We start from the raw sequence: 23,910 nt of genomic DNA on the forward strand, positions 1-23,910 counted from the left end.
TAACTCTTTGTCTATACTGTTAGGGTAAGGGCACTTCAAGCACATTTTACAGCCATAGAGTCATAGAGATGTACAGCACGGAAACAGACCCTTTGGTCCAATTTGTCTATGCTGACCAGATATCCAAAATAAATCTAGTCCTATTTGCCAGCACTTGGCCCATTTCACTCTAAATCCTTCCTATTCATATACCAATCAAGATGTTTTTTAAACGTTATAATTGTTCCAGCCTCCACCACTTCTCCTGGCAGCTCATGCCATACACACACCACACACTGCTTGAAAAAGTTGCCTCTTAGGTCCCTTTTAATTTTTTCCCGTCTCACCCTAAACCTATGCCCTCTAGTTTTGGACTCCCTTACCCCAGGAAAATACCTTGTCGATTTACCCTATCCATGCCCATCATGATTTTACAAAACCACAAAAGGTCACCCTCAGCCTTTGTCACGTCAGGGAAAATAACCCCAGCCTAGTCAGCCTTTTCCTATAGCTCAAACCTTCCAACCCTGGCAATATCCTTGTAAATCTTTTCTGAACTCTTTCAAGTTTCAAAACATCTCTCCTATAGCAGGGAGAATTTCATGCAGTATTTCAAAAGGGGCTCAACCAATGTCCTGCACAGCCATAGCATGATGTCTCAACTACTACACTCAATGCATTGACCAAGAAAGGAAAGCATACCAAATGCCCTCTTCACTATCCTATCTACCTGCGACTCTACTTCCAAGGAATTATGAACCTGCAAGGTATCCAAGGTCTCTTTGTTCAGCAACACTCCCCAGAACCTTACCATTAAGTGTATAAGTCCTGCCCTGTATTGCCTTTCCAAAATGCAGCACCTTACTTTTATCTAAATTAAACACCATCTGCACTCCTCGGCCAATTGTCCCATCTGATCAAGATCCCATTGTACTCTGAGGTAACTTTCTTCACTGTTCACTACACCTCCAATTTTGGTGTCATCTGCAAACTTACTAACTGTATCCCCATGTTCAATATTATTTGTATAAATGACAAAAAGCAGTGGACCCTTTGAAATAGTTTGCAAATTCACTGAAATATGCTGCCTTTATTATCCTATCAGGCAGTAAGTTCCTGATTCTCAGTACCATCGTTTGTGGAATAATTACTCCTCAGCTCTTTCTATCAATTCTTTTTCGATCTATGTCCCCTTCTTGTTGACTTCTCTGCTCAAGGAAATAGGTCATTTCTATGAACTCTATCTTGGCACCTCAATTAAATTTCCCCTCAGTCTTCTTTCCAATCCATCCATTGGCAATCTGACAGTTTCATGGTTTACTGACAATATTTGATTTCCAGTTTTAGAAGTGAATTCCGATTCTCTCAACCATGGTTTGACGTTAATCAATGTTTTTTTGCATGACTGCAAAATATTATGTCTCCCAACAACGATGCTTGCAAAGTGCCACTGTTCGCAATTCACAGAACTACTGACATATCACTTTATGGTTACAAAACAGCTACAACAAATAGAGACAGGTACATGCATTTAAGTATACCCAACTGCAACCATAAGTTTCTATGTTCATAGTTTATTTTTTTCATTTGTCATTTTATTTCCTGTACTTTAAAGGCACATTTTTTATTCATTGGATGTAGGTATCATTTTCTAGGCCAACATTTTATTGCCCACACGTAAATGCCTAGAAGAAAGTGAGGACTGAATTGCTGGAGGGTCAGAGTTGAAAAATGTGGTGCTGGAAAAGCACAGCAGGTCAGGCAGCATCTGAGCAGCATTACTTGCCGAGAGGGCAGTGAAGAGTCGGCTACATTGTTATGAGTCCAGATAAGGAAGCATGGCAGATTTCTTTCCCTAAAGGGCATTAGTGAATCACCTGGGTAATCTGACAAATGAGAGAGGTTACATGATTGACATTAGGCAAACTCTTTATTCCAGGTTCGTATTGAATTCAAATCTCACCATGCTACTTCAGTGATATTACCACCAACATCACTACCTCCCCTAGTCTTGTCTGCATACAGGCAGATCTAAATTGCTCAGTGTTCAAGTGACAACCATAACAATAAAGTGACAGAAATGCCATTCCCCTTTAACTCATTTGTAGCACTTTCATCTCTGGGTCAGACAGGTTAAGATTCGAAGTTTAGTTCAGGACCTGCGTACATTGTCAAAAAACAGTGTGGTGCTGAGCATAAAAGATCATTGATCTTTCAAATTAGATGTAATTAAGGCAGAACTTTTCTGGCAGCAAGTTTAAAGATTCCATGATGCTATTTTCAGAGCAGCCTTACCAACATCAACTAAAGCAGATCATTTGTTTATTCACTTCAGTATAAAGACGTGGCCCTCTGCTGGTATCAGATGGGCTACCAAGTTTGCCTAACTAATTGCAGCTTTTGCATTTCAAATAGTTAATTGAGTAGGGAGCACTTTCGAGTTTTGATGACAGCAATAAAATGCAAATTCTAATGAAATAATGCAGACTCCTTAACTGTGGAATTGGTATTACTTTAACAGATAAAGGGCACACTGACGAGTATAAAATACTAAGGTTAATATATATCCACTTCATAACTGCAAATTATGTCGAGATGACTTACAGGAAGCCCCTTTAATCCTTTAGGGCCTGGATCTCCCATTCTGCCCTGAAAATGCAAAGAAAATTATTTCAAATAGAACATCATAATTTTCAATAAGAACAGAGTGAATAAAAAATGTCTCACTTGAACTGACAATTTGATTTCCTGCAAAATAAAATGCATCTTGCTACTGAGGTGGTACATTATTCTTGAAGTTGAAGAGTCAAAGAATGGTAGAACAGGAATTTGCAACAAAAAGCTCTTCATTGTTCTTTCTTAAAATGAAAATGTGAAGGTGAACCACCTTAAAGGTAAGAGGAGAGACAACAAAGGAAAAGTTTCTGCTGATCACCAGTATTCCCTCTCATTAGTAATCAAAAAATTATCAGAGCATAGAAGGAGAGCTGGTATCTCGTATGCCATCCCAGCCAAACGGCTATACAAAGCACAGAAGGAGCAAAAATGTGATAAATAGGAAAACATGTAAAAGAAGTGTGAAGGTAAAATTACATTCTACCATAATGTATGAAATTGATCAAGTCAATAGTGTGTGCTTCCTTCCAGGTCATTTATTATATTGGCATTTCTGGCTACATGCATTGGACATTTGGCAGTACAAAAATGGGGTGTTTTAACATGGATTGATCCATCACTAAGTATAGAATCCTTAGTTGATTAGTCCATATAGATTCTGCCTCACATGAGCTTTGGGCATTAAGGCTTGATCTTAAACTTGTTGGAGGTTGGTGCCCCTACTCTGAGTGTGGCTAACTACCTCTGCCTTATCTAAGAGGGACTATCATCTGGCTCTCTGAAATCCCAATAACCTCTTTTATTTACATGCTGTCATACAGAATATTGATCTTTGTGCTATAGCTCCGTAGTAGTTATTTCGTTATTCAGCTATTTCTTCTTAGAGTCTTAATAGCATGTGGTTGCTGATATCACATCAGTGTACACATCAGTGTATAAATATTCTCATTGTACTCTATTCCCTGACAATTTTTTCTCAACATTTATGTTAACATTATACCAACAATGTATTTAAATTAATAACAATATCATCATCTACTACCACTGCCATCACTTCTAACAAGTTTAAGATTACCGAAGACAGTGTTTGCTGACCTCTAGCTGATCCAAAATTTCTAGCCTGATGCCAAAGCTCATAAGGTCTTCACTTTGTGCCTGGAATTACATCAATTCTTTTCTTTCTTCTTGTGGTTATTCTGAATTTATCTCACTTTCTTGTGGTCCGGAGATGTGATATTTGATTTGAATTTCTTTTGTAGTAAAGGAGTTTCTGCTTTCAACATTCTGTCCATAAGTAACTTTGTTGGTGAATATCCATTACTCAAAACCTATTTATTTGTGGTTCAATAAATCAAAATCACTATCACTGTTTTTGACCATTAACAATTTCAGGTTTTTATCACCGTCTTGGCTTCTCTGTTGACCCGTGGACAAAAACAAGAACTAGTGACAGGATTGATTCCTGACCGTGCTGTTAATCTCTTAAAGCCTTCAGCTGTTAACTGCAGATCATTACCTGAAACAATCTCATCTGGGAACTCCTGTGGGGAAAAGATTTAGTGTTTTGATCACTGTCTCAACTATGGTAGTGAGTAACTTCTATCGACTAGGAATTGTAATCTACCATGATCAAGATGTCGAGGTACTGGCGATACAATTGAGGTGGACAAAGTCAGAAGACACATGACACCAGATTGTAGTCCAACAGACTTATTTAAGATGACAAGCCTTTGGAGCACGGCCCCTTCGTCTGGTGAAGCCTTACTTACCATGTTGTAGCCTGAAAGTGGAGTCAATCTGCTCCCAAACTTTGCCAACATCTGCCTAAGTATAAGGACTTCATTGGAGTTTAACTACTGTTTACACAGGTATGCAGGATGAGATAGAACATAGAACATAAAACAATATAACACAGTATAGGCCCTTCGGCCCTCGATGTTGCACCAACCTGTGAAACTGACCTGAAGCTCATCTAACCTACACTATTCCATTTCCATCCATATATTTATCCAATGACCATTTAAAGGCCCTTAAAGTTGGCGAGTCTACTACTGTTGCAAGCAGGGCAGTCCATGCCCTTACTACTCTCTGATTAAAGAAACTACTTCTGATATCTATCTTATATCTATCAGCCCTCAACTTAAAGCTATGTCTCATCGTGCTAGCCCTCACCATCGGAGGAAAAAGGCTCTCACTGTCCACTCTAACTAATCCACTGATCATCATGTATGTCTCTATTAAATTACCTCTTAACCTTTTTCTCTCTAACGAAAACAGCCTCAAGTCCCTCAGCCTTTCCTCATAAGACCTTCCCTCCATACTCGGCAACATCCTGGTAAATCTCCTCTGAACACTTTCCAATGCTTCCACAAACTTCCTATAATGCAGCGACCAGAACTGTACGCAATACTCCAAGTACGGCCACACCAGGGTTTTGACCAGCTATAACATGACCTCATGGCTTCAAAACTCAATCCCTCTACCAATAAAAGCTAAGAGACCATATGCCTTCTTAACAACTCTATGAACCTGGGTGGCAACTTTTAGGGATCTATGCACATGAACACCGAAATCTGTCTGCTCATTCACACTACCAAGAATCTTACCATTAACCCAATACTCCGTATTTGTGTTACTCCTTCCAAAGTGAATCACCTCACATTTTTCTGCATTAGACTCCATTTGCCACCTCTCAGCCCAGCTCTGCAACTTATCTGTGTCCCTCTGAAACAGCAACATCTTCTGCACTGACCACAACTTCACCAACTTTAGTGTCATCCCCAAATTTACTAATCCATCCTTCTATGCCCTCATTCAGGTCATTTATAAAAATGACAAATAGCAGTAGCCCCAAAACAGATCCTTGTGGTACACCATTAGTAATTGAACTACAGGATGAACATTTCCCATCAAGCACCACCCTTTTCTTCTTCCAACTAAACCACCAAATCACCCTCAATCCCATTCCTCCATATTTTCTGCAATAGCCTACCATAGGGAAAGTTATCAAATGCCTTACTGAAATCCATATACACCACATCAACTGCTTTACCCTCATTCACCTGTTTGGTCACCTTCTCAAAGAACTTAATAAGGTTTGTGAGGCAGAATCTATCCTTCACAAACTGTGCTGACTATCGCTAAGCAAATTATTATTTTCTAGATGATTATAATCCTTTTCAACACTTACCTACAACCAAAGTAAGGCTCACTTGTCTATAATCACCAGGATTATCTCTACTCCCCTTCTTGACATTTGCTACCCTCCAGTTTATTCCTGAAAACAATGATGACATAAAGATCAAAGCCAAAGACTCTGTAATCTCCTCCCTAGTTTGCCAGAGAATCCTATACCCTCTAGTTCTGGACTCCCCCCCAGGGAAAATACCTTGTCTATTTACCCTCTGCACGTCCGTCATGATTTTATAAACCGCAATAAGGTCACCCCTCAGCCTCCAACACTCCAGGGAAAACAGCCCCAGCCTATTCCGCCTCTCCAACCCTGGCCACATCCTTGCAATTTTTTTCTGACCCTTTCAAATTTCACAGCATTCTTCTGATAGGAGGGAGACCAGAATGGTACACAATATTCTAAGAGTGGCCTAACCAATGTCTTCTTGAACTTCCTGTAACATCTTCAAAATAAAAGCTGATGAAAAATTAATCATGACTGAGAAACATGTTTCCACCTTTGCAGTAAGTACTCAATCCTCAACTCCTTCAGGTTTATCTACTGCAACTCCAGACCAAGCACCAGTTGTGATTTGCATTGTTCCTGGTGTGCAGACTGTTGTGCTGACACTCTCATCTGAGTCTAAACCTCAAATTAATAAAACAACTGAAAGTGCTGGAGGAACTCAGCTGGTCTGGCAGAAGAATTATTCTAAATTTGAAATGTTAACTCTGTCTCTGTCTCAAATGGAGCCAGAACTGCTGAGTTTCTCCAGCTGTTTATAATTCAGATCTCCAGGACCTGCATTGTTTTTCTTTCATTTGAATCCAAAATTCTGGCATTTTTGAGACATTTTAACTAACTCCATGGAATTTAATAATTAATCAATGATTTATGGTCTGTCTCAACTTGAAACTTCAACCATTAGGTTATCTGAGAAATGTTCATATCTTTGTGGCTACTGCTAAAGCTTCTTTCAGTATTGCATTGTGTTGTTTTGGTGAAGTAGACTGGCTTCCATTCACTATCATCCTGAACTGAGCTGAGAAATGTGCTCAATCATGAGGAAGATGCAGCTTTGGCTATCATTATGTGCAACCTGGGATTTCAATGTGCTCATCTGAAGAACGGAATTTCGCTTCCATCTTCCAAAATGCAATGGTCTGCTCAACATCCAAAGCCACTGTTTGAACTTTTCACAAAGGATCCCTTCGGAATTGTATAACTGTCACCAAATTTGGAAAGAATTTCTCGATCTGGTCAATGATTCTTAGAAAGTACTGAACATCAGTGACACTCCTTGTTCATGGATATTTGCTTATTCCCTTTTATCTTCTCACGATCTACCATAAATTCAATGACATAGCCCAAGAAAGTAAATGTTGTCCTTGCAAATGAACACCTTTTATTCAGCTTCAGGCCTACATTTTGCAATGCTTTTAAACATCATGAATGTCGTGCATGCTCGTGCTCCTGTATTGTTGGGCCATTTCTAGGTGTGTTATCACTTTGATATATTACTCCTTTCGTCCCTTCAAGTATTTATGATATGGTACATTGAAATATTGCCAGGATTGATGATATACCAAAGGGTGGGTAATGGGAGCAAAGTACCTGAACAACATGATGAAGTAGTTACCAACCTTGACTGGCAATCCAGGGGTATTTATAAAAAAACTGTTGTTAGCGTCTAGTTTAGTAAAACAATGAAGTGTTTGAATCCCACCAGCTCCAGAGGTGTCTAATAACATCTCTGAACAGGTTGATTAGAAAATCTATTCTCTGTTTCCTCCAGTCAGGAAAAAGGGGCACTTTGCAAACACCTGATCACAATCATCAAAGAGAGAGACTTGAACCTGATCTCATTGGCAAGAAGAAGGCTAAGAGGGGATTTAATAGAGACATACAAGATGATCAGAGGATTAGGATGATGATGTCAGCATGTACGAAGGGGCATAACTACAAATTGAGGGGTGATAGATTTAGGACAGATGTCAGAGGCAGGTTCTTTACTCAGAGAGCTGTAAGGACGTGGAATGCACTGCCTGCTAATGTATCAACTCAGCCACATTAGGGAGGTTTAAACAATCCTTAGATAAGCACATGGATGACTTTGGGATAGTGTAGGGGGACGATCTGAGAATAGTTCACAGGTTGACGTAACATCGAGGGCCGAAGGGTCTGTTCTGCACTGTATTGTTCAATGTTCTAAGCTTGCTTAATTGAATAAAAGTGAAGTTTAATTAAACAAAGACAGATAAATAGTAGCTGCAAAATAACAGAATCGGCGTATTGTTACAGAGTAGAAGGAGGCCATTTGGCCCTTTGTGTCTGCACCGGCTCTCTGAGCATTTTGATTTATTGTCAATCTCCTGCATTTTCCCTGTAACCCTGAATGCTTATTCTATTTAAATGATTTCTTGAATGCCTCACTTGAACCTGACTCCATCACACTTCCAAGTAGCACTTTCATACCCCAACTACTCACCTCATTTGTGCTTCTTTTGCAAAGCATTTTAAAATTGTGCTTTGTGGGCCACAACCTGTTTAGATTCAGATCAGTTTCTCCCTATCTATTCAGTCCATAACGCTCATGATTTTGAAAACTTTGATCAAACTTCCCCTTTGCTTTCTGCTCTCCAAGTAAAACAGTCCCAGCTTCTCCAATCTATCTTCATTTACATTGTTCCTAAATGGGATCCCCAGAATTGTACACAGTGTTTCAGCTGAGGTCCAAATCCCAGTGTCACGTATAAAAGTGAACTAATGAAGCCTCGAATACTGTATGCCTTATTAATAGCTCTGTCTACATGTCATACCATAATGAAGTTTGCATATATCCAGGTCTCTCACCGCTTGACAACAGAAGTGGTGGAACTCATTCAAATGAGGGCAGAAATTCATTAAAGGATAACTGGGCCTGAGGTTTGAACATGGAACCATCTCCATGACAATAAAACCTTTAAATTACAAGAGTACCTCAATAACACACAAAAAGAATTCATGAAACTCATCTAATGTAAATAATAGAAAAATGAGTTCCTACATTAAAATGAAAACAAGATATTCTTTGTCATACAATGAGAAGGACACCACTATTTCTGGTAATTGAAGAGAACTGCAAACCTACTAGTGGTCCAGGAGGCCCTCGCTCACCAGGCTTGCCACATGGACCCTGAAAAATAGTTCAATTTAGATAAAAGTATTAGTTCCAAGAGCTTCGATCCTATTCAAAGCAATATCCAAAGTTTCCTGTCATCTCTTTTCATGTATTTCATATTACAGGAAGAATGAGCAATGAGGAGAAGCTTATAACATACAAAGCTTATAGTATATTTTGTTAGCTATTACAAAGCACTGCTCACTTCTCTTCATTTATCTTCAATTTCTCTCCTATCAGGAGACACTGGGCCTTTGCACAATTCTCAATTTTGCAGGTCTAAATACCATCTTAATAGTTTGTCAGGACAAACTACTGTCAAATACCAACTGCAATTTCCAATGTGCTACAGTGCAGTACAATAGTGCTCCAACACACTATTGTCTGTTTTAACTTTTATTAGATACCAGAGACTGACAGTCTTTAACACAAATTTCATTAGTTTAGTATAGTAATTCACACAAAATATTGCAATGAACAATACTTGTTTCGGTCTTACTTACTTTTAGACCTTGTTTTCCGGATTGTCCCAGTTGTCCCCTTTTACCTGGTTCTCCCTAAAATTAGTTATTGCACAGTTAATGGACAAACATATGGGAATAACATTCTTATACACAGTCATAAAATTACATGGAACAGGGTTAATTGTAAGCACTAAATGTAGCAGGCAAATTAGGTTTGTTACCAACATTTATTGACAAACAAGGTTTTATCATTCTGTGTTGGTCAAGATAGTGTCCCACGAATTCTCCAACATAATTCAATACCAGTCTAACTTCTTTATTTTCCCTACCCAGAAAAAGGACAGCAGATAAACTGCCAAGGAGAAAAAAAAACATTTGTTCAATTATGTTGAATCAAGAATATTTATCTATTTTAGTCAAGAACTTTATATCAACACATCATTGCATGTCATAAATTATATTTCTCCTCAGAAACTTTTTGATTTGCAATTTCAAATGCATTTTACAAACAAGGACTGATACAGCCAAAAATGCCGACAGATGTAAATCAAGTGGCTACTGAAAGAAAGAGACCCACTGAATGTCACACCTGCTGATGTGAAAGGAACTTTCAAACGATGACCCCTGCCCAACAAGAAGCTACCCTCTTGCAAATTATATTCCCAAACTGCAGACACAGTTAGAGCAGCAGGAAATAGAGTTTCGTCTTTCATGACTCTGGGCACAAACTGTGCTCAAAATTCTGGATTAGTGGTGCTGGAAGAGCACAGCAGTTCAGGCAGCATCCAAGGAACTTCGAAATCGACGTTTCAGGCAAAAGCCCTTCATCAGGAATAAAGGGCAGTGAGCCTGAAGCGTGGAGAGATAAGCTAGAGGAGGGTGGGGGTGGGGAGAGAGTAGCATAGAGTACAATTGGTGAGTGGGGGAGGGGATGAAGGTGATAGGTCAAGGAGGAGAGGGTGGAGTGGATAGGTGGAAAAGGAGATAGGCAGGTAGGACAAACCCGGACAAGTCATGGGGACAGTTACTGAGCTGGAAGTTTAGAACTACGGTGAGGTGGGGGAAGGGGAAATGAGGAAACTGTTGAAGTCCACATTGATGCCCTGGGGTTGAAGTGTTCCGAGGCGGAAGATGAGGCATTCTTCCTCCAGGCGTTTGGTGGTGAGGGAGCGGCGGTGAAGGAGGCCCAGGACCTCCATGTCCTCGGCAGAGTGGGAGGAGGAGTTGAAATGTTGGGCTACGGGGCAGTGTGGTTGATTGGTGCAGGTGCCCTGGAGATGCTCCCTAAAGCATCTTAAATTTACCTGGACCATCTGTGATACCTCCCTCCCCTTCCTGGACCTCTCCATCTCCATTAATGATAACCGACTTGACACTGACATTTTTTACAAACCCACCGACTCCCACAGCTACCTGGATTACACCTCTTCCCACCCTACCTCTTGCAAAAATGCCAACCCGTATTCCCAATTCTGCCACCTCCGCCGGATCTGCTCCCAGGAGGACCAGTTCCACCACAGGACACACCAGATGGCCTCCTTCTTTAGAGACCGCAATTTCCCTTCCCACGTGGTTAAAGATGCCCTCCAACGCATCTCGTCTACATCCCGCACCTCCGCCCTCAGACCCCACCCCTCCAACCGTAACAAGGGCAGAACGCCCCTGGTGCTCACCTTCCACCCTACCAACCTTCGCATAAACCAAATCATCCGCCGACATTTCCGCCACCTCCAAACAGACCCCACTCCCAGGGATATATTTCCCTCCCCACCCCTTTCCGCCTTCCACAAAGACCGTTCCCTCCGCGACTACCTGGTCAGGTCCACGCCCCCAAACAACCCACCCTCTAATCCTGGCACTTTCCCCTGCCACCGCAGGAACTGTAAAACCTGTGCCCACACCTCCTCCCTCACCTCTATCCAAGGCCCTAAAGGAACCTTCCACATCCATCAAAGTTTTGCTTGCACATCCACCAATATCATTTATTGTATCCGTTGCTCCCGATGCGGTCTCGTCTACATTGGGGAGACTGGGCGCCACCTAGCAGAGCGCTTTAGGGAACATCTCCGGAACACCGGCACCAATCAACCACACTGCCCCGTAGCCCAACATTTCAACTCCTCCTCCCACTCTGCCGAGGACATGGAGGTCCTGGGCCTCCTCCGCCACTCCCTCACCACCAGACGCCTGGAGGAAGAACGCCTCATCTTCCACCTCGGAACACTTCAACCCCAGGGCATCAATGTGGACTTCAACAGTTTCCTCATTTCCCCTTCCCCCACCTCACCCTAGTTCTAAACTTCCAGCTCAGTAACTGTCCCCATGACTTGTCCGGACTTGTCCTACCTACCTACCTCCTTTTCCATCTATCCACTCCACCCTCTCCTCCCTGACCTATCACCTTCATCCCTTTCCCCACTCTATGTACTCCATGCTACTCTCTCCCCACCCCCACGCCCCTCTGTCTTATCTCTCCACGCTTCAGGCTCACTGCCTTTATTCCTGATGAAGGGCTTTTGCCCGAAACGTCGATTTCGAAGCTCCTTGGATGCTGCCTGAACTGCTGTGCTCTTCCAGCACTACTAATCCAGAATCTGGTTTCCAGCATCTGCAGTCATTGTTTTTACCTTTGTGCTCAAAATTATCCCAGTTTTGCGAAGTGGAATTTATTTGCAGCTTTCACAATTCATAAAATCTTCCAGAAATCAACACAGTTGGGTTTACGTCATGTTATTCATCAGTCACACAGATTGAGTAATGTGGATCCAGTTTACTTAATAAAGCTCAAATGGATTTATTAACAATTTAGGCCACAAATTGTGGTCCAGATAACTATGTCTGTAATATCTTGGCAGTTTGCTCCTTGCTAGACTATACACGGCAGTTGGTCACATCATTTGCATCTTAGTTTCTGACTCACTGGCATATAAATCTCTTAAAATGTCACAGCAGTTAAAATATTAATACTCAGTTTAGAAAATAACTGTATCAATATACAAGAAGGAAAAATAAGAGTGGCAACCATCTTCAGCTTTATTTATAAAGCTGAAAATAAGAAAAGGTTGTGCAAACTCAATTTGTGTTGGACTTAAACTGCCATTGAAATTATTTGATTTTTTTTTGTGTGTTAACTTGGCTAATTTTGTGTAACCAAGCAGGAACCTGAGTCCAGAAGCTTATATTAATTTAAAATTGTCTAACAAATGTAGCAAAGTTATTTTCCTGAAATACACTGATCAAAGAGACTTCATCTTTCAGTAAGAAAGTCACTAACTCAACCAAAGACAGAAGCTGTTTCCTAATGCTAGGCAAGACAGAGAGTAGACAGAAAACTTCCTCTATATATGCTTACATTTTTTAAAATTAAAAGCAGCAGTGCTATCAATACAATGAAAATAATCAAAATCAAGAATATTCTCCTCTCAGAACTCAGAGACATGAAACAGATTGATCTCCCACCTAGCACTTCGTAATATTACTCAGGAAAATTCTATTTTATTTGAAATGTAATTTAATTTCACATTATCAGATGTTGAAAACAATAATTCTAATTACAGGCACAGCTTCAACATTTCAATGAAACAGACTATACTTCAATTTTAACACAAAAATCTTTTATATTAATAGATTACACATGTAGAGTTAAAAATAGGAAATTCAAATGTAAAAGAAAATAGCACAACTTCTGGATAAACAGAGGACAGCTGTCAAGGGACAGATTATGAAAAATAAAACTTAAGATTGAAAACTTCCGAGTATCACAGGAACAAGGCATTGATAATAAAGCTGTGTGACACAGATGACATAATTAACTGCCAGCATGTTACATATTGTTTATGAGCAATCTGGGAATTGTGGATTTATCCATCTATACCTTCTCTTTAAGACACTCTTGGTTATTCAGCGGAAGGATAAATGGTAGATTGATAGCCGGGGTATACCATGGATGAGTGATAATGGAGCTCCGTTCTGGATTATGGTTCACAGTAGGAACAAGCAGAAAGTTAACATGGAGCACAGACTAGAGACATAAAGACAGAGGAATTATATAGGAATGAAGAAAGTAATGGTCAGCACTAATGATAACCGAAAGATTGTTAGGGGAGGCACAATTATTTTCAAGAAGTAAACTTTCAACAGCTGTTGCTTAGATTGTAGACCACTATTAAGGTATAGTGTGTGCAGCAAACGTCTTTACAAACAGGAAGAGCCTTTAGTACCTTGCCTCCCCTTGATCCTGACCTTCCTCGCAAACCCAAAGGGCCAGGGAATCCCTATGGCAACAAAGAACACTTCAATCACACAAAATTCTGCTCTCTGTCTTAGCAGACGAGTGTATTAACATTCTGTATTGATCAGTGAAAACATGAATATCAAATTAATTAAAACTATGCATCACAATCACGTTACATAAAGAAATCCAGTGTACTCTACCAGAATTTGAAAACAACACCTCAGGAAGCAATGAGTAAACACATCTGCTTATTTAGAGAATACATTAGAATGAATTATTTAACTCTCATAGAATCTCAGTTATTTCAAAAACATTGGTTTACTGAAGGCAGTGAAAGCTGTTTAATTGTAAATAATATGCATACTTCATATTTTTGCATACTTCCCAGACTCAATTGGGGGACATTAAAATTTGAAGTTTACTTCAAAATCTTGTAAAGTTAACAAGCATGGACTTTTAAAAAGTATTCGTTCATGGTATGGGGTGTCCCTGGCATTTATTGGCCAACCCAATATAGTGTTGAACCATGTGAGCTTCTGTAGTCCTTATAGTGTAGGTTCACCCATAGCCAGGTGTTAGGGAGGGAGGTCCAGAATTTTGACCTAGCAACAGTGAGGGAACAACAATGCAGCTCAGTAAACATTATATACATCAGTATGAAATCTGAGTTGATGGGGAAGTTGCAGGTGACAACTGTTATCCTTGATGTTCTGGATAATAGGCGTGGAGGTGCTGTAAAAGAATCCTTAGTGAGTCACTATGGCATATCTTGTAGTGTTGAGAAAAGACCATTTCTTCTGTTGATATGCATATATCTTGTATAATGACTCTCTCTCAATGACCTTAACTCACTCATTTAATATTACGAGGGAATATCCTGCATAAATACTTCTCAATTTTCAAAGATCAAAATTCAGAATATCTATTCCCAGACTTCTACCAAAATCTGGAATTCTGTTCTGATAAAACCTTGTACCCTGATAGCATATAAATGGCTACCATCCATGAAGTAATTCATCATCTCAATCTATAATGACCCCCTTATGTTGAAACCCATTCCCAACATGAACCAATTATTTATCCAGCTCCCATTTTGTTTCTCATTTCAGCTTCAACTGTGGGCATTTAAAACTTCTTCTGAGTTTTAATCTTCCTCAAGGCTTCTTAATTTTCTCTGTGCAGCTGGTTCTGTATAATCATTTTCCTGATTGGAATAAACCCGTAATGCACTCTAATGGATAGAATACGTAATTTACAAGGCATTTAGCAAATTAATGCTGTAATAGCAATTTTAATATGACTTTCTGCTTTACAAATAATATCTCTTTAATGATGCTTTGTGTGATATACAGTTGGGATCGCAACCATGAAATATGTCACATGTGTGCATATTACCTGTTTTGCTCCTATCGTAAATTATATCAGGTATGTATCATGAAAACAATGAGAGGATCAGCTGTATATCAAACAGAGGATATTGTACCATGGAATATTATTTAGGTTAAATTTATATATGTGAAAATTAAATTGCCAAATCAAATAACCTAATGCAATTGCACTGTGATGCATCAGAGCTATAAATAATCTGGACAGATATCATAGTGCAGTAATGAAAGAGTGCAATATCTTTGGAGATATCACCCACTATATTGATTATTTAATGGAGGTCTCCTCTTCTCTGTTTCAGTGGATATTAAAAATTCTATTGCAGTATTTGAAGACAGCAAGATGTCCAGCCAGTTGAACATTCTTCTGCCATTGTTATTTTTGTACACAAACAAGTAAATCGGTATTCACCCAGTAGAGGTGGATCGGCATTTAAGGGGGTAATTTACCAACTTGGATCTCATTCATGTCACTTCTGATTCTAACTGCAGGCTTATCCAGGCAGGTAGGGTACTTGCCTACAGCAGTTGGGGAGCCATGCAAATGCACATGAATTGATGCAAATTTGGGTTCGATTACACCAAACATACTACGATTCAATTTTAATTGGAGTCTTGAAGAATGAGGCTGATGTACGGCACTGAAAAATCACTGCAAGAATTTCCAGGTTTGTCAGGTGAAAGGGAGTAGGATTGCTCTGTTTGTTAATCCCCACAAAATGAACAGTAGCCTCCTGTCCTATAGATTCCCCACCTACTCCTTCAAAGTTATGTGCAGAACACCTACTCCATCTTCGATCAATAATTGTTGGTCTGCATAACCATCTCAATCATTTTCAGTGGAATAACCATAGGATTTAAAAGAGGCATAATAGAGTGGAAACATTTATCTCGTGGTTATTGTGTTTGACAACAGAGCAAGTCTTATTCATGAGGCACTTTACAATGCCATTCAGAAACAATCTCAAAACATCTCCTTTATTACTGATGTAGCAAAAATTGAGATAAATATACATAAAGCAAATACTGTGGAATGCATAATTGTTTTGGCTAAAGGATCTTTTACTAATTTGTATGTGACAACGAGTTTTGCTTCTCACTTACATACATGCCTACAGGTCCTTGCGGTCCTGAGAGCCCAGGTTTACCAGGGGGACCCTAGAAATATAAAACAATAAATCATCATTCATATTATTAATCAATGTTACAAATCTCTAGTTTAAAAATGCACCGTGTCTCTCCCACCTATTGTAATTTAAGAAACCCAATTCATAACAAAGAAGCAGATAGGGCTCCATCTCAATCCAAGAAGGACTTGTGACATCTATAATATCAATACGCTTTGAGAGTTGGCTAACTCAGAACAATAGGCTACTTTTACAGGCTTTCTCCAACTTACAAATCCCCGTACTTAAAAACTGAACTCCGTAAAGCCTATTACTTTTAAAAATCGAGTTACATGTAACGGTTCGTACTAACGAACGGGTGGATGCTCAACACATTATTATTACTGTATTATTATATTTAAGATGTTTTAGTTAAATATATGCTATATACTAAGACAAACATTTGACTAATTGACACTAGATGTGAACAGTACATAACTGTTCTGACTTACATACAAATTCGACTTACGAACAGACTTAAAAATGGAACTCGTTTGTAACCCAGGGACTTCCTGTCTTCAGTGGTACTTTGATTAGTAAGCAGATGATTAATTATGTTGCAATGTGCAATGTACAACATCAGCTAAAGTGAACCAGGGAAGCAGGTTGAAAGGACATTAAAATTGCAATGGTAGACTTTTTGGTCGGGGATATTTACTACTTCTACAGCAGCAGGGAGAGAAATCACAGGCTTCGGTACTGCTCCTAATGCAAGCCAACCCAAACATAGAGACCCTGCCACTGACACAAGCATAGAGGTCCTGCCTTAAAGCCCTAATACAAATTCAACAAAGACCAAGCTTTAGCATACTTACTGTTTTCAATTTTAAAAAAATGCTACCTAGTAACTCAATGTGGCTCAGAGTCAAATCAGACAATGCATATTCCATTGTACATATTTGAAGATATTTTACAATTAGTTTATAGATATATTGAACCTGGGCCTACTGACTCAGAGATAGGGACGCTGTCACTGCACCAGAACCACCCTCAAGATTGAAAACCCTCATGATGCATTATAATATTTACCCTAACCTAATAACAACCAGCCAGAGAAGTGGCAAGAAGCAAGAGGAGAGAGGAAGACAAAGCTACAGTTCAATCTAACAATTAATTTGTTCAAAGATGCAACCTTGGGGATGAGACATGAAATGTACCAATTTCTCCAAAAGAGCAAAATATTGTCAAAAACAAAACACTTCTACAAACTAATAGCAATGTATAAAAGCCACTTTTTACAGGTTATGAATAGGTATATAGTTGTCCACAATGGATAAGAATGTATTAAAGTTTACTCAGAATTAAGATAGGGATTATTGTTTTAAAATAGTGCCATTCCAGTTTGAAGAGACTAACATATATAGTAGCCACATTTCCTTGGTTCAACAGTAAAGAAAGGACACATACATAATCAAGTTTATGTGTTAACCCAGGAATGAATGTATGAAATCTCTCATCAATCTTTTTTATTCCTACTGCAGTGAACATAATAACACCATAGTGCAACCCTTAATCCATTTGCATTTTTGTCCAGCACTATAATTGTGCTAATATATACAACTGCTAAACTTACCCTTCCTCCTGTTTGACCAGGAATTCCATCAGATCCTGGGTGCCCGGGAGGCCCCTGTGAATGATATATATATTTTTAAAAAATATATGCATATATTTGCATATTTGGTTTTAAAGAACATTTGCTGCACACGACATATAACATTAATCCTGCTGAGCCCAATCTGCTGATCATCCAAGTTGCTCCAAATTGTCCTGTAAACAGGCAATATTTTCATTAGACTCATGTAACAGAGCTTGTCGTTCATCCTGCTCTCTTTCTGTCTCTTCATTTATCATGTTGAGCTAAGCAGACATATCTCATTAAGACTTCCTCATCTCAGAACTGGTAGTCTTAAGCTTCAATCTACCCTGAGCTAATAGATCAGCCTTTCCTCTTGAACCTTCATTTGTCTCACCATAGTCAAAAGCTGAGATTGGACCTCCATTAATTCAGAAGGAAGCAAAATGTTCTGTTCTTCTTCATTATTCAGTTCTGCAAGTGTTTCTTGAATAATTTCCTGTAGTTTCTACTGTGTCTCTGTTTCAGTTAATCTATAGATTGTGACAAGGGTCAGGTCATGACATGCTGATATATTTGCAACTGCTGGTCCTGATGTAGAACTTCATGCAACCTCCAGGCAGATCGATTGTACTTGCATGCAGCATTATTGAACTGCACAGAATTAATGAAACATTGCACACTGAAAGTTTACATGTGTGAGTTTCATCATGGCTTCCTATGTCTGTGGGTACCTGTATCTTAGAATTTGCATGTTGACACTTGCTCCCATATTAATCCTAACCAATAATGAATACTCATAAATTTTCAAGAGGCTAGATCATTTGAACTTTGGCTAGTAAAAAGACGAGTAACCACAGTTCAGTAATACCAGTCAAAAGGGTTTGCTGAGATGATCTTTGGCTCGCAAGGACTTTCATTCTCTTCTCCAGTTTCCTTCAGATCTTTGCAGGACACACAGGGTGAGAGGTCATTAACAGAAAAGTCTCTTAATGATTTAAAGGCAACAACTTGTAGATACTAGTTGGGGGAAGAAATAATTAGCTGCCTTCAGGCTTCGTCTGTTTCTTTTACTACCTTGTGCCTATGTTATTTTGTTCTAGGTAGCTCTGTATCTAAGATGGTACCATGTGTGGTGACATTATACACTTTTCACTGTGCTCCTAAACTACTGTACTTGAATACATGTGACAATAAAGGTTGAAATCTAAATCTAATACTTTGGACCATGTGATGATATTGATGTTTTTCACAAGATTGATTGTGTGAAGCATGTGTTCACTAACCTTTGTTTTGTTGTGTACATGATTAGATTCAACTTACTTGATCACTTCACGTATGCACTTCTCGTGGGATCCCAGATGATTATTCTTGTAGTTTAAAGATACTCTTTCTGTACAGTGTGTTTGGATTGGAGCACAGCTCTTTGTAACTGCAATGGCTTTTGTTCTCAAGGCATTGCCTCTGCTAATGTCCTTTATTTCTACTCTCAACTGGTCTTCCAATGGTCTAAATATTTTGGGGATCTTTTAAGTCTTCAGCTTTGTTCCCAATTGCAAAGCAAATGCTAATGGCTTGACTTTCTGTGTTGAATACACAAATCTAGAAACTGCATAAAACTTTGAAGTTGTTTGAACATTTTAAATTCATTCAGGAGGTATGTTGCTCCCTGTTTTAAAATGGGGATTATGTAAATATATGTCAAACAGTGTGGCGCTGGAAAAACACAGCCAGTCAGGCAGCATCTGAGGAGCAGGAGAATCGACGTTTCAGGCATAAGACCTTGATATAAGAGACTTTGCCTGAAATGTCGATTCCCCAGCTCCTCAGGTTGCTCCCTGACCGGCTGTGCTTTCCCAGTGCCTAACCTTTCGACTCTGATCTCCAGCATCTGCAGTCCTCACTTTCTCCTATTATGAAAATATATTCTTGATTTCCCTTGCTTGCTATTGATCGGATCATTTGTATTTCTCATGAGCTTAAAACAGTAAACCTCATCATAAATGTTATAAAGCAGATATTACAGCAAACTAATGATTTCTGTGCAAACAGCAAAGTAAGTGGCAAGCAGAATGACAACATTGTATACTCAAAGCACATGCAATCATAAAAGGCAAACTCTCTCAAAAGCTAAGATACACATACAACATAGGCTACAATTGGCTGTCAAGCAAACAGGGATACTTGCATTTTGTTGCAGAAAGTGAAAACTAAGGGAGATAATGAGTTTGTTTGTGATTCTCTGATGGAATGACACAGGAAATGGATATTATTTGTCTTAATTTCAATGCAGTGAAAGTGAATATGGTGAGTATTAGAATTAGCCAGTAAATTTACAATTTAGAAAGAGTAAGAGGTGCTTAGAGGAACAATATCCACTAACTTTGCTAAATACTATTTTGGATCTCATAGTCAGATTTCCTTTCATTGAAGAATGCTGAATTCATTCTGCTGTCTTTCCTGAGACTCCTTAAACTATCAACTATCAACTATTTAAACTATACACTTGATCTAGAATTTCTGATTTGGCATTAGTTCAGAAAATGATGTTCTTACAACGCAGAAAACATGTTCATGCACTCACGTGTTTCAGATTGTGTAGTTTAAAAAAATTTTTAAAAATCATTTTGCTTAGAAGGAGAACTTATGTTGCATCGATAGCGTCAAAGACTTCTTTTAACATAATACGGGAGAATGCCTGGCTTTCTCAATTTTTAAAATACTTGAAATAAGTGGAACTCCAGACTTTGAACATGATTACTTTAGCTGACTATCAGTTACAGAAACAAAGCAAGATTCTATTGTTTCCCCACATAAGAATTTAATGCCCATATTGTGCTCATGAATTAATTCAGGACTTTATTAAACTGTCCCAACATAGGAAATAAAAACAAGAGTGGGCCAATCAGTCCATTGAGCCAGCTGTGTCATTCAACTCAACCATAGCTGATCTACTACTTCAATGTTATTTTGACATGTTAACCCTATATCCCTTGATATCTTTAATTTCGGGAAAGCCATTGATATCAGTCTTGAATGCGCTCAATGTCTGAGTTTTCAACAATACACGTTGCAACTAACACTACTAAAGAACCTCCTCTATTGTTCTCTAGTTCTCAAATCACTTTGCTTAATGTTGCCAAATGAAAGAAACCAAAAGCAAATATTTATTTTTTCTTAAAACCTGTCTTTATATCACACCTTTAATGTAGCAAAACTTACCAAAGACGTTCCCAGAATTATTACTAGTCAAAGCCTGACAACAAGAGTTGCCAGAGAGGTATAATTGAGGAAGTGATTTAAAAGGAAATCTAAAGGAAGTGAGAGGTTTGGGAGGGAATTCCAGAGATTGTAGCCTTGGCAATTAAAAAGCTACAGCCATAAATGATGCAGCCATGAAAATCAGAGATTTATATTCCTTACATTGTGATTTTCTCTCACACCCCGGTATCTGCACAATGAGAAATATTAAATGCCTGTGGTGTCACATGTCACAAGACTAAATAACAAACTCAAAGCAAATCTTTTGAGTGGTGAATTTCCTTACAGGTGGTCCTGGAGGTCCATCTGATCCTCGATCACCCCTTATTCCTCTGAAGCCCTGCCATCATGAACAAATATTCCAATGAGTTTCAACAGCAACTGTAGTATTCTTTGAGATTAAAAAAAGTATTGCTGAAAAAGGACACATTTTGACAAAGTTTTTATCTTGCATTCATCAGGACAATTTGCAAGAATGCCAATAACAAGGGAAAACCAATATTTATATCGTATGAGAGGACAGCGCTAATTTCTTTTCTCAGAGACTTGATTATCTTTGGAAATGTGTGCCATAGACAGCTATGGGGGCAGAAACCTTGTGGGACCTTAAGGCTGGGATAGATGGATTCTTGACCAGTCTGGCCTCAAAGATTATGAAAATGGACATTAAAACGGGTGTGAGGAGTGATGAATCAGCCATCATCCTAAAGAATTGTGGAATAGGCTCAAGAGGGCAAAAAGCCTTTCCCTGCTCCTGTTCCTTTTGGTCTTACGGTTGTCAATTGGACTCCTATTTGTCAAGGCATTGAAATGGACACTGCAAGAACTACCGTTGAGTGACATTTTTTTAGTATTTCTGCAAATTGGCCTGAGGAATGTGATACATAAAGCTTTGATCATTAGTGTCTTTTGTCAAAACTACATAGAGCTATACGTTCTTTATCACCAAAACAAATACATTGCATTTTTAAAGCCATACAATAACTTTGTTGCCTCACTATCACTTTGTATTAATAAACCTTTAATGCCAACAACATTATATGCTTAACATGACTGCAATATTACCAAATTTCAATAGTATTATGATTATGAATCAAGCAAACACATTTACTGTTCAATCTCATGAGAGTTTGGTAGCTTTTTGTTTAAAGCAGTCAAAAGGAGAGATCCAGAGAACATATGAAGAAAATAAAGCCATAAGATTCCATGGTTTTGAACAAATGATAATTAACTGTGCTATAACAGTGTAAAGCTGCAGTACAATCTATAATACATCTACAACTTATTTTTTGGAAGCTAGAATTAACATATGACTAACATGGGTTATGGACTGCAGTTGAAAATATCTCATCAAATAAGAAATGTAATCAAGACTGATTCTAAAGATTTCTCAGCAATTTCTGCTAGACACTAATGACATAGTGGGTAATCAAGCCTCATTAAATTTCACAAGGAATCATAGTTCTTCCATTTTTGTTGATCCCACTCAAGAGCTGCTCTGTTATGGACTGCCCTAATAAAGGACTCCCATTTTGGTCAATCAACCTTCTTTCCTGGGTCTGTGCTCCCTTGGACTCCAATGCTACACTTCAGTACTCATTCACAAATAGAATTCCAGCTATCCATCAATAGCTAGCCTCACCAAACCAGTCCTGCTTCAGTTTTTCCTTCCCTGAGCTCCAATTTTACCTAGTTGCATCAAAACAAATACTGATGTGAGTTTTTCAACCCCACACACACTCTCTCTATCAGCTACAGTGAATCATTAAAGCCTTATATATTCCTATTCTAAATGTTCTTACAGGAGTGATTTTCTTTCTCAGCTTCTAAAGGCTGCAATTAAGTTTATGGATATAAAATTCTTTCAGTCAATATCTACAACTGATTCCTATGTTATAACATAGGCTACTTCTGTTCTGCATGTTTCTTTTCACATTGAAGTTCAGCTCAAATTGATAGGTCTTAAAATGATTGGTCATTCACAAATACAGTGTTGTTGGATAAATGGACACACTGTTGCACCTATTAACGCAATGGGCAGCACGGTGGCTCAGTGGTTAGCATTGCTGCCTCACAGCGCCAGGGACCCGGGTTTGATCCCTGTCTCGGGTGACTGTGTGGTGTTTGCACATTCTCCCTTGTCTGTGTGCGTTTGGTCTGGTTTCCTCCCACAGTCCAAAGATGTATAGATCAGGTGAATTGGCCATACTAAATTGCCCATAGTGTTAGGTACATTAGTCAGGGGTAAATATAAGGTGGGGGATTGGGTCTGGGTGGGTTGCTCTTTGGAGGGTCAGTGTGGACTTGTTGGGCCAAAAGGTCTGTTTCCATACTGTAGGATATCTAATCTAACACTCACCAAGTCTGAAGATTGAAAGGTACAGTAATTGTCAGACAGCTGATTCAGAAATCCCCTAATGTCTGAGTGGTGTTGTACTCTGCCAGGACCCTCTGCCAGCAGCCCTCTTATTCCACTGACTGCCTGTGATACCAATTCCAAAGGGACCATACAGTAATTAGGAGTGAGAGAGAAGAGAATGAAGTAGAAATCTATAGTCCTGGAAGTTCCAGGGTAGAAATGAATTAATACAGGATAGACCATACATGTAGTAATGTGAAACACAGAAACTTACACATGGCCCCCTCTTCCCAGTATCGCCTGGAATTCCAGATGTACCCTGTGAGAGCAAACAAACATTAAGAGGGGATATTGTCCTACATTGTCTCATGTAATAAAGTACATGTCAATTTCCATTGCAGATTCTTCTTTTCAACAACTCCAGATGATAATTAAATTTTTGCCTTAACTCCATCTATTTAATTCACAACACATTTGACTGAATGCTGGATATATACTAAGTTTTGCTGACTAGTTAACCTACAGCCAAAAGAAAAACTAT

General features: G+C 39.0%; 1 protein-coding gene across 3 annotated transcripts in view; it reads right to left on the reverse strand.

Annotated features, from left to right (window-relative positions):
* LOC140469210 (uncharacterized) overlaps nucleotides 1-23,910 on the reverse strand; it is a 380,785-nt gene that overhangs the window by 63,813 nt on the left and 293,062 nt on the right. For all 3 annotated transcript variants that reach the window (XM_072565525.1, XM_072565524.1, XM_072565526.1), the window contains 8 exons: nucleotides 23,644-23,688; nucleotides 21,297-21,350; nucleotides 17,750-17,803; nucleotides 16,115-16,168; nucleotides 13,612-13,665; nucleotides 9,431-9,484; nucleotides 8,898-8,942; nucleotides 2,584-2,628 (listed from right to left, as the gene is read on the reverse strand). In XM_072565525.1, coding sequence (XP_072421626.1) covers nucleotides 2,584-2,628; nucleotides 8,898-8,942; nucleotides 9,431-9,484; nucleotides 13,612-13,665; nucleotides 16,115-16,168; nucleotides 17,750-17,803; nucleotides 21,297-21,350; nucleotides 23,644-23,688 — 405 coding nt within the window. The remainder of the gene's footprint in view (nucleotides 1-2,583; nucleotides 2,629-8,897; nucleotides 8,943-9,430; nucleotides 9,485-13,611; nucleotides 13,666-16,114; nucleotides 16,169-17,749; nucleotides 17,804-21,296; nucleotides 21,351-23,643; nucleotides 23,689-23,910) is intronic.

The sequence above is a fragment of the Chiloscyllium punctatum genome, chromosome 49 (assembly GCF_047496795.1).
Source record: "Chiloscyllium punctatum isolate Juve2018m chromosome 49, sChiPun1.3, whole genome shotgun sequence".
In the NCBI taxonomy this organism is placed as follows: Eukaryota; Metazoa; Chordata; class Chondrichthyes; order Orectolobiformes; family Hemiscylliidae; genus Chiloscyllium; species Chiloscyllium punctatum.